Below are 11,999 nucleotides of genomic sequence, written 5' to 3'. Positions count from 1 at the left end.
TATATATATATATATGTATATATATATATATGCGTGCAAAATGGAGGGAGGTGAAACGCGTTGAAATGAAAAGGAAATATACAGAGTGAGGCGGTAGCTATTACCATGTTGAATACCCTCGAAATATGTATAAAAGCAGGGGAAAAATGTATTTAACAGAAATTTAATAGAAATTTATCTAACAGAAATCGCGTTGATATCAGTGATCATCACTTTGAACACCCGTACATTTATTTCATCATCTAGTCGTTAAATAAAGTATATTCCTATTCTTCGAAGATATTCAAGTTATTGCCTCACTCCATGTAAATACGTCGCATGATATAACATTTACGAAAAGCCAACATGCAATTTTGGAAGGTGAAACAGCCTACGTCACGTTGAGGTCGACTAAAATAGTTTACTTTTATTTTGATCGCATCGCTGGATTCTCTCTTTTTATCTCTCTTCCTTTCGCTCGGATATTTTTTACGAGAAACATAAACGAACGTCTCCCTCTCTCTCTCTCACTCTCTCTCTCTCTCTTTCAAGATCCAATCGCGAACTGAATCGTCGCTTTTATCGCATGTCCCTTCACATCTCGTTCGTGTACTTCATTGCGCCGCGGCCACCACAAGTACGTGTCGCACGCAATCGATACGAAACGGAAAACGATACAATAGGCCTTACAAACTACCGGCGTTCAATTTTGTACAATAATTTAATATCTCGATTAATTTACTCGATCGCTCCAAATCTCTCTTATTCGCCCTCTTTCTCGCCGCGTTTCGCTTCATTCGCTCTTCCTCTCCGCTCTTCCTCCTCCCGCTACCCTCGAAACGCGTCGACTGACTAGCGATACGATAATGTTACAGTGGTGATTTTTAGAGTACAACGGTCATATCGTAAAATATACATTTTTTTTCGCCGCCCCGCTTCTATCGCGACGGCTCTCTTAATACTCTTACTCCCTTTCTCTCGCCACTCTACCACCTTTTTTTTCGCTCTCAACTACCTATGTGATACCTCCTCCACCCTCGATTTACATTTACAATGCATTTTAATTACAAGTACGCTACTTAAGATTTATCTCAATGGCTCGCCTCGGAATAGTCGAGTTTCAACGGGGTCGCGAATCACGGGAGTAGCCGGACCGATTGTATGTAGTACGATAGAGATACAATGGTTCAAAACTTAGGCGCTGTTCGCTACATTGTCCACAGTCCGCGCCGATAACATCTTTCGATAACACGTCGGGTTTGGCAGGAATTAAATACAAAACGTGTCCGATGACTCACGCAAAAGTGACGCACGTCGCTGGCGAGCGACGTCGTTTGTCTCGTCACTCCAACGAGAACGGTCTGTGAAAATATACTTTCGGTGACTTTACGAATTTCTTCCCGTCACGCTGACGTCTCCGCGCGTTCTCGAGGCGTTCGTGTCGCGACGTCGCGCGCGCACGCTTGTGATTAACTCCCTTACATGTTTCTTTTTCTCTTGCGTAATATTTTTTTTAAGACAATGGTGAGCGAGAAGTGTTTGTTAAAACGACGATATCTCGCGAGCTGTCGTTTTTTGCTCGTGTAGACTCCCGTGTACACTCGCCGCGTAACGGATCGAAGAAATAAAACTAGCGCACATGGTCTGAAAAAATAAAAAGTCGTGATTTTTCTATTGAAATCGTGAAAAATGTATTGTATAATGTAACCACTTGTCTCAGCTGTGTTGTTAAAAATAATTCTCAATTAGGAATGATAGTGAACAATGGACGTTCCATAAATTATCGAATCGCGTCAGAAATATGAAGAGATATATCCGGTGAGTAGGTATTCTCAGGTATCCAATTTTCACAGTTATCTGAGGCAAAAATGTCACAGGATGATTTTTTAATTTGGAGTATTCAGTCAAATGCGATCAATTTTCTCTTTTTAGATAGATTTCTCTTACGAGTACATTGAACGGATCAACGGAACACAATCAATTCAAAAGGCTTGACCATTACAGAATACACTCTGGTTTCATACATCACGGTTTTACTGGAAGAATCACGATTTTATTTTTCAGGTTTTTAGCTCACCGATTTTACCATTTCAGTCCGCTGCGCGCCGTGTCTTAATTCGCAAAAAGTCACGTCATCACAAGTGAGAACGCGAAAGAGGATCGCTCGCGCGAAATTTTCGCGAGCGGTGCGATTATTTACTTTTGCGATTACGACGAGATGGAATTACCGTTCGGTTCGTCTGTTTCTCCCTTCTCTTATCGCGCACCGCTCGAGATCGTAAGAGGAACGTTGCACCGCGCGCGTTCCGCCGCCGCGAGGAAGCCTCTCTCGATCTGCGCTCGTTCTCCATTTCGCCGAGTTCGACGAGCATAAAGCCGTCGAGCGGGAAAATTCGCCAAGTTTTCCCAGATATTTCGGTTGGTTTTCGAACTTGCGAAATTAGGTACGCCCCTACATGCCGGTATCTCGACGTTAGTGCCCCCGAAATGCTCCGCTCTCTCTCGCGCGCGCGCGAGCGGCGCGCATCGATTTGCGAGTGTTGCGTCAGGGAACACGCGTTGCATCGACCCTCGGACGCGCACAGTTCAGCACGTACACATACACGCGGTACTTCCCATGCACTTAAGTGTAATGATACTGCCGCGAATGTAAATCGTGCTCCTAAGAAAATTTAAATGTTATTTATACGCGGGGCGGGCGAGAGATATATGCCGTTCTTGTACCTCGCGTTTATTCTGTTGTCCGTTCAATTCAATTGGATCCGAGCAAGGCGTTCACGGCACGAACACCCGCGAATCTGAAGCGGTCGTTGATACCGCAGTCAGGTTTTTCGGTATCGAGACGCGCCTGTACAAATATTCGAAACTATTGCTCGATAAGTGTACGGTATAAAATTATGAATCGCATCGCGCAACGTTCATTTAGCAGTATGATGGAAGAAACGGTAAAAAGTGACGGGTCATTTCTTCGTGGCAGTTAAAAGTTGAGCGGAAATAATGTCGTGAATCCTCTCTCCTAGGATCACCTCGGTGGAGTGCTCACCGCACTCACCTCGTTTATCGAAAAAAACACAGATCGATTATTGCGGTTTGATTTTGCGTCCAACTTGTCCCTAAGAGTCGCTCGCTCGAAAGAATATTTCATGTGAACACCCGGGTTATCATCGATACACGTCTGAATAAATTGCGTCGCTCGCCTTCTCAGAGCGCGTCGCAGCGCGGAATGTTTAGAAAACCATCGGCGTAGAAAAGCCATCGGCATGCAGTGATCGATTAACGGTACTCCGATACAGTTTGTCGCACGAAAGCTTTGACTGGACAGTTTCAAGACGGGATTTGAGGCAAATCCCGAGGAAATTGCACTTAACGAATGCAATCCGTTATCGGACAGTTCGGTGATATTTCGAGACATACTAATACAGAAATAATAATTTCAAATACTTAGTAGCATTTTAACGTTTCGTTGATATTTCGATCTTTCCTTTAACCCTCGACATTCTATCGTTGTCCATCCGACCTCAATTTTATTAGGTTGGTGCATATGAAATGTCGGATTTTCTTTACATGTGAACATTTGTCTTCCTGCTTTCGTTATACTTTTGTTTTTGGCATAACCTTTTTTACAGTCGTACTGTCCATTGCCAGAGTCATATTTTAACAAAGATTTTTTCAAAAAAAAGTGTGCTCTTTTGTTATCTGTTTTGAATTTTGTACGGATATGAATTCAACCGATATTCGTGTAATTTTTTTATATGAGTATAAACTTAGCAATAATGCTGCAAAAGCTACACGCAATATAAACCAGGCGTTTGGGAAGAATACTGTTAACGAACGAAAAGTGCAGCGTTGGTTCGAAAAATTTCAGTCCGGTGATTTTTCCTTACAAAATGAACCGCGTGGAAGACCAAAACGTCTGTGAATAATGATGTTCTGAAAGCATTGGTGGAAACGAATCCAACTGTATCTACAAGGGAACTTGCTATCAGAATGAAAGTCGACCATACAACAATATTGCGACACCTTTCTGAAATTGGCAAGGTGAAAAAAATTTTTTTGCTGTCACCATAGCAATTGACAAATTTGCTATGCCAGCAAAATATTTTCCTCCGTGCAGTTCTATTCGTAAGGATTGATATTTCATAATTTTCATTCTTCGTGAAAGGTTTTTCAAAGAACCAAATTTCCCTCTTTTTTAATCACAATAAAACTCATTTCAATTTGCAATTAACGCACAATACAGTGTACCGAGGATTAATTATACAAAAGATCGTAGAACATAAGCACATTCACACAAAAGCAAATTTAATTAATTTCTAAAAGTTCTAAAAGTAAATTACTCCCTTTTCATTAAATCGAGAAAGATCTACATTCATTCGGAGAAATACAGAAATTACAAGTACTGAAAATTAGTTCATAATACTCGATACATACAGAAATAAATGTCTCTCTTTGACGTGTGTTAGCGGTATTATTTTAAAAATATATGAGAGCTTTTATAACACTTTTTATATTTCTAACCAATCCTATTATAATCATTGAGAATATTATAACGCGTCCTAATTTCAGCACGCGGATAATTCATTCATATACTTTTAACAGAGATAAAGCCGCTAAAAATGAAGCTCATATGATATGAATTTGGTCCGTAATTCATCACCGGATATATTGACTTCCGATACACACAACTGACGTCTCAGATATCTGAATATATAAGCATAAAGCTGCTAAATCATAAAAGTCTCGGGATCTCCTACGTGTCTCCGAAATATCTCCGCACTAACTGCATTTTAAATTCTCGTTCGTGCTTCTTCGAGATAATAATTCTTCTCGCGGCGTGAGAGAGAAAAATAAGCGCGACTCGCGCGATATTTCCCAGTTTATTTCCGGACGTACATGCAGCGTATGTGTGATTCTTCGTTCAAAAAATGATCAAAGAACAAATCGAAACGTCTCTCCCGTCGCATCGCATGCTGTTGATTTTAATCAACCGCGCGCGAGTTTCGTCTATAATTATTAATTTTTCTCACAGTCGTGCGAACGACGCTCGGATGCGACAGACTGTGCACGCGTATCGAAAATTTAAATACAAGAAGAATCACTATTTCAGAGAAATGCTTTGTTCTCCATTTTCCTCGACAATCACCTAAAAGATCCCGCGTATCTCGATCCTCGGCAGCCAAGTCTTCTTTTTTCTTTTATTTCCGATACAAGGATATCTCTCTCTCTCTCTCTCTCTCTCTCTCTCTCTCTTCTTCCTCACGATTCGATCTATTAAGTAAATTATGATAAGTAACGATATACACATTTAATCCCACTTCGGAGGAACGTATCCGAATGCCGTAAATCTCGCTTTATTCGACAGACTCGTCGCGTCGTGTATCAAATAATAAAGTCTTCGATGCCAAATGGCGTCAACGGGGTGGAAAGGGTTTTACGAACGAGAGGATGGGTGTTCTCGGGACATGTGCACGAGCGCGTTCGCGAGAAAAAGGGAGAATTCGCGATCTGCGCGGTTGTACCAAAAAATAAGAGCCGCGATATATCTTCCCTCGGCGGCGGCGGCGCGTTCCATTATCGATAGTAACTTTCACTCCCGCCGTGTCCGTTTCTTCGCCATTCGATGCATCGGTAATTTTCCTCGATAAATCATACCCGTGGTGCTCGCTATCGCCGCGACGGAGCGTTATCTGGTAAAATTTACTCCCCCTTCAGCTCCCGAGAGCGCGCCATTCCGTGATTTTCGCGCGCGCGTGACACTTTGGAAATTAAGCTCGCCGCGATTCTTTACCCTTTTGAAATTAACCGTCCTCGTGACTCGGCCCAGCCGACGTCGATAAAGCGACCTCGAGACGGAAAGTCGGCCAAGAAGGTAGGAAAAAGAATCTGCCGGAAGTAATCGCGATATTTCTGAAAGAAATAGAGATAGAGAGATAGAGAGAAAGAGAGAGAGAGGGAGAGAGATTGCAATCGGAGCGCAAATCAACACATCCGTGCAAATACTAAGCGTACTCAATTTCCGCCCGATTTCCGCCTCGTGTCGTCGCTTCGAGCCTAATCTCGTGCCGTTGCAGATTCTACCGAAGCTGAAATTCCGCTACTCTCTCTCTCTCTCTCTCCACGCCCAGCAGCAAGCAGCGGGTAAGCGAGGTGAACGCTGCACCGCGCCGCCGCCACCACCGCCGTCGGAGTCGATTCAAGGTGCAGTCACCTTTCTCAGGGGCCGGGTGACCGTGGAATTCCGCTGGGTACACTCGGGCGGAAAAATAATCTCGTTCCGTAAAGTACATCTTCGCCGTAGCTCGCGCCCCTCTCGCTCCCTTTCTCTTTCTCCTCCTCCTCCTCCTTCATTCCTGTTCGTTCCCTCTCTCTCTCTCTCTCTCTCTATCTCTTTCTCCTCACCGTGGCCATTACGTCGGTCGAGGAACTAACTTAAACTCGGCCGCGCCCCGTGCATTTTAACGCAGCCACGATTTATCAGGGAGCGCGGTATTTTCGATGCGCGCCTCCGCCGTGATCGCCGCGGGGATTGCCTCGTGCGTAATATCGAGAGTAAAAGTGACCCGAAAGTCACCCACCACGTGGCGCGCGCGCGTTTAAATAGCGATTGAAACACTGTCGCTTACAACCAGTGCAAATCGAAGCTGAAATTCAACGCGTCGCGCGCTCGTCGACAGCTCAGAAGTCGCGACGGCACGCGGCTTTCCACGTGTGCGGGTTATAACGTCGACGAAAGATGGATCGACCGCGCGTGTTCTCTCTCTCTCTCTCTCTCTCTCTCTCAATTCCTGCGACTACACACGTGAAGGTGTTTCGAAGCTGTCGAGGCGGTTCTACGTGAGGCGCTCTTCGAAATAAAATTTGATATCGGGAAAACCGCGGAAGGAATTGAACGTTAAGTTGATAGCGGGGCGGAGAGAGAGGAGGGGCTAATACGAGAGCCGAACTCTCATATCGGGTTGAACTAAAACAAAATGAAATTTCTCGAATATCGTGACTGGAATATGAAAAAATTTGCAAGTCATCCGTATATTAAACAGCCCCGGAGGTGTTTACCGTTATTACTCGCGAGAATTCCCCCTCCCCCTCGAGATATTCGTATTCGGAGATCGACGCCTTGATCGGCGCGTGAAGAAGAGGACACCCATCCTTGCGCGCGCGCGCGCGCGAGCCAGGGAAAAACGAACGACATTCGCGTTCGGAAACCCGCGCGGTTCCCTACAACCGCGGAAACCTTAAGGTTGAACTCCCTAACGATCTTACACACCGAGTAGAAAAAAGGAAAGGAAACGGTCGCGTCCTTATATCCTAACTCTCCCACCGCGCGCGGGAGAAACCGATATTTTGATAATTTCTCCATCTCGCGATCTCTCTCTCCCTCTCTCTCCTTCTCGGCGATCGAATAATCGCACGCGGATTACCTGCTTACCTTCTCTTCTCCTCCGCTTTCTCCCTCTCGCGCTTCCGGTACCCGGGTACTCGACGACGATCTGAAGTGTGTGTATTCTTAAAATTACGATAGTCGAGGACGCGTGACACTAGCTGAACTATACCGTCTCCGTCGTGCCTCTGTACATTGGTGTTTTTATTTAGAAAATAATTCGACCGTTTAGAATATATAATTTATGTATATATTTATATATATATATATACTTAGAATATATAATTTATGTATATATATATATATATATATACTTTTTATTATTTATATATATATATATATATATATTTATCTGTGTATATGTATATATTTATATAGCTGCAGTCCTACGTTGCTTAGTGCGGTGTGTCTCCTCTCGTTTATGATACACTCCTTTATGATTTGCACGGAGCGAGCTTTCTCTCTCTCTCTCTCTCTTTCACCGTATCTCGCCAACGCGCTCGCTTCTCGAATAAAACGATCACGATCGAGCGACGATCGGTGTATCCTAACGAGTCACTCTCGTTCCGCGAGCTGTTGCCCGCGCCGATTCGAGACACCGCGACTCGTTACGTTCTCCCTGGCCTCTCCCCCGCCCTCTCGTCCTCGGATCTCGAAGAGTGACTCGGCGCAGACCGATGCGCTATCGAACTTCGGGTCTCGATCGAGCTCGGCGGTCTCGGCACGATCATCAAGTGGTCGAGCGCGTTTCTGTACGCGTGCGGTATGTATACGTATCACATGGAACAACAGGCTCCACGTGGCTGATGGCCCGTCGTTTCCGGTGTGGGACCGGAAGCTTCGTCTCTTTCCACGGCTCTTCGCGCGGCCCCGCGAGAGATTTCCGTTTGGCATTACTCATGCTCGACGACACTGATCTCGCGGTCATCAGCGCTAAGGTGGAGGAAAATCCCGGCGAGAGTTCGCTTCCGTCCGCTCTTCTTTCCCTCGGCGATACTCGAGGAGACTCCCCACGGTGACGCGAAAAACGCCCATAGTTCCCCCTCCTTTTTTTTTCTCCCGATAGCCGTCGTGCCGGTGAGAGGATAGGACTTGCTAAGTACCGTTTTAGGACTGTCGAAGTGCGTACGCGCGTGATCATGACGGAGAACTTATAGCTGTTTTTCGTGCTCTCTCTCTCTCTCTCTCTCTCTCACTCACTCTCGCTGCGATCGTTATACGTTAAATTAAGTATGAGGGCCGGAGGGAGGTCGAACTGCGAAAACACGGAGCCGAGTAAGAACGGAACTCGAAGAAAAAAGCATCCCAGGCGGTGAAGGTGTAATCCGCGCAACCGGCGAAGATAGTCGTCCCGGCTGCTTCATTCGCCCGCTCGGTGTATAACTCGCGAAGTAGTCCAACCTCGGGGGATTCCTCCGGCTGGAATCGACTGGTTGTCGCGTCGACGGTCGGTGCAGGACAATGCTAACGTATGTGCGTGTCTCCGTCTCGATAGTGATCCTGTGCAGAATGGCTTTCTCAGACTGCGCTATCACAGCGACGTAGCGAGGTAGGAAACGGCGATCGCCGCTCGCTACTCGAGTCTGCCCTCGCTTCTTGATATCCTTCCGGTCGACGATCTCCCCTGCGTTTCGCTCGGTCCTAATGGCTAATTTCCCTGGGCTTCCTTAGTGCTTCGGGCTTCTCCCTTACGGTCGCATCGTTCGTCGTGGAATTTTCTCGCTCGCGAGGCCAACAACGCAGAGGAGTCCGCGCGATCGTCTCCGTACAGATCCCGTCTTCCGTTTAGTCGCGACGCGCTCGTCGTCTACGCTCGGTACGTGCCGATACCGGCCAGGTCGAGGCTGTCCCGCAGTTCCATCTCCAGCTGCGGCTCCCGGTGCTTGTCCGGGCGGTGTTGCGCCAACGACGGCGGGCCGACGTCCCCACGGGGTTCGCGGTTTCTCTCGCGAGTGGACGACCTGTCCTTCTCGCGTTCCCTCGCGTGGTGATGATAGTGATGAGCGGCGTGGCCGTTGACCGGCAGCGTGGGGTACGACGACTGGCCGCACGAAGGCTGATGCCTGGAGGGCAACGGCGGCGGTGACGGGTGGTGGCGGCCGGCCGGCAGGATTCCGTTCTGGAGACCGACGGACTCGACACGCATCCGCTCGTCCGGCTCCCTGGAGGTGAGCTGCGGCTGCGAGTGCGGCGTGCGGCGCAGGGAGTGATTGGAGTAATGCGGTCTGCCGGCGAGCCCGTCGATCGGCGTGCCGCTCAACGACGCCGTACCGTCGTCGACGACGCCTCTACCCCCTCCGCCGCCGGCGCGGTGGCCGGACGCGTTGTTCGCGACGGGCAGCGTCCCCGGGCGGCGCATCTGACGCGCCGTCTCGCCGTCGATGTAGGTGAAGCCCTCGGCGAGGGTGGTGCTGCCGTGCGGCAGGAACCAGACCCCACCGGTACCGGGGCTCGCCGCCCGAAGTTCTAGCTACAGCTCCGTCACGGGTATCGGCTTGATGCCGGCCGCTATCTGCGCGTGTTGCTGCTGCTGCTGTTGCTGCTGCTGCTGCAGGTGGTGGTGGTGATGGTGCGCCGGCACCTGCTGCGACTGCGGCTGGTGGTGATGCTGGTGGTGATGGGCGTGCGCCGATCGGACGATGTACTCGTCGTCTGAGAAAGTCTTCTGGTACTCGTGCTCTTTCCGCGATATCGCCCGGTTCTTCCACTTGTAGTCCTTGAGCACGTCGCGCACGCGCCTGCGACAGCGGTAGTACAGGGTCAGCGCGAGTACGGTGAAGACGGCCACGCCGGCGGCGCATATCGTCGCCAGGAGGGCCTGCTTGCGCGGGTCCGAGAAGGCGCAGCCCAGCTCGTCGGGCGTCATGCCCTTGATGGGTTTGCCCTTGGACTCGGCCGGCTCGGCGCATATCACCGGACTGCAGTTCCTCGGCACCAACACCTCCGCCAGCCAGAGCAGGCTGCAGTCGCAGACCAGCGGGTTCTCGCTCAGGTCCAACCGGCGCAATTCGTTCCACGCGACCAACGACTCCGAGAACATGACGAAGGCGTTGTCGCGCAGCATCAGGTGCCTGAGATTCGGCAGGCCAGCCAGCGCGCCGTCCTCCATGGTGGCTAAGCGCTTGTTGCTGTTCAACACGAGACTCTCCAGGTTGGCGTTATCCGAGAAGGCGCCCTTCTCCACGGTGGTGAGCAGCTTGGCGCCGGATACGTCGAGCTTCTTCAGCGTCGACAGACCTTGAAAGGCGCCCGATCGCAGCATCGTGAAGAAATTCTGGCCCAAGGTGAGCTCCTCGAGACGCGGTAATACCGCCAGCTGCTTCGTGGGCACCTCGCGCAGCTTGTTGGCGCCCAATTTCAAGGTGCGAAGGGCGTTCAGACCCCGAAACGCACCGTCGCTGATGTTGTCCAGCCCCGCGCCCATGATGTCCAGCACCGCCAACTGCTCGAGACCCTTGAACGCGTCATCCGGCAGCGTGGAGAAGGCGTTCCAGCCGATGTGCAGCTCCGCGAGGGCGTTCAGCGGCGACAGCGCCGGCGACGGCACGGTTCTCAGCTGGTTGTCGTCGAGATACAGCACCCGCAGGGTGCCCAGCTTCTGAAACGCGCCCGGCTCGACTTTCGATATGCGATTCTGGCCCAGGTCGAGCTCCTCGAGCTTCGACAGGTAAGCGAAGAGGCCGCTTTTGAGCGTCTCCAGGTAATTGTCGCGCAGGTTCAGCACCGTCAGGGACTTGAGACCCTGGAACGTCTTCTCGGTCAGCGCTGAGATCTTGTTGTGCTTGAGGTGGAGCTCCACCAGGTGCCGTTGCGCGTCGAAACTGCCGTTCGGTATGGTAAACAAGTGATTGCTGGAGAGATCGACGTTCTTCAAGTCACCGTAGAACTGGAACGCCGCCGCGTCCACGATCTTGATGCGGTTCTCCTTCAGCACTATCCGCTGGATACTGGGATTCAACGCGATCGGTATGACGTCCAGGTTAGCGCCCACGCAGGACACCACCAAGGTGTCGTCGTCGCAGGTGCAGCCGGTGGGGCAAAAAGTTCGAGCCTCGGCCGTGCCGAGGGCGAACAGCCCGACGAGGACGAGCAGGTGGAGGACGCTGCTGACGGTGAAGCTGCGCCGTGACGTCTGCAAATGACAAAACGAGCAAGTTTCGATTAGTCGTGACGGGACGGTTTATTTATAGCGATGCCTAGATACCGCGCGCATGAATCGTGAGCTGTTGTGATATTAGGTTTTTACACCGGCGGGAGGAAAAAATTTCCTCGTCCGTGAATCAACTGAATTATATCGCAGAATGCTGCAAAATTACGGTAGAAAGTTGTATTAAAATTAAAAGTATATGAAATAGGTTGTAAAATATTGTAAGAATTATAAATATAATTATATATATGTAATGATAAGAATATATACATTATATCATTGTATAATAACATGAGAATTATAAGTATAATTATATAAAATGTAATAGAACATAAAAACATTGCGCATATAAAAAGAAAGAGAGGAAATTCTCCCACGTTGATTATTGTACTTTACTATTGCAAAGCAATTGTACTTAACTTACTATTAAACTTTATCAATTTAAATTGAAACTAATTAGATTTGTTTATTCATCAGATTTGTTTATTCATCAGA

The 11,999-nt window shown here is 48.7% G+C and overlaps 1 protein-coding gene across 2 annotated transcripts in view; it reads right to left on the bottom strand.

Annotated features, from left to right (window-relative positions):
- Positions 1-7,687: 7,687 nt before the first annotated feature.
- The window catches only part of LOC106744030 (insulin-like growth factor-binding protein complex acid labile subunit), a 240,363-nt gene continuing 236,051 nt past the window's right edge, over positions 7,688-11,999 (bottom strand). Inside the window, exons 5-6 of one of the 2 annotated variants that reach the window (XM_014618427.1) lie at positions 9,832-11,489; positions 7,688-9,768 (exon numbers count right to left, since the gene is read on the bottom strand). In XM_014618427.1, the coding sequence (XP_014473913.1) occupies positions 9,165-9,768; positions 9,832-11,489 (2,262 nt within the window). In that variant the 3' untranslated portion in view covers positions 7,688-9,164. Of the gene's footprint in view, positions 11,490-11,999 lie in introns of both variants that reach the window. The other variant, XM_014618426.1, reaches the window with a different exon arrangement.

The sequence above is a fragment of the Dinoponera quadriceps genome, unplaced genomic scaffold, assembly GCF_001313825.1.
Source record: "Dinoponera quadriceps isolate SergipeBrazil2010 unplaced genomic scaffold, ASM131382v1 scaffold1252, whole genome shotgun sequence".
Taxonomy (NCBI): Eukaryota; Metazoa; Arthropoda; class Insecta; order Hymenoptera; family Formicidae; genus Dinoponera; species Dinoponera quadriceps.
This window is presented reverse-complemented; position numbering and strand designations above follow the sequence as displayed.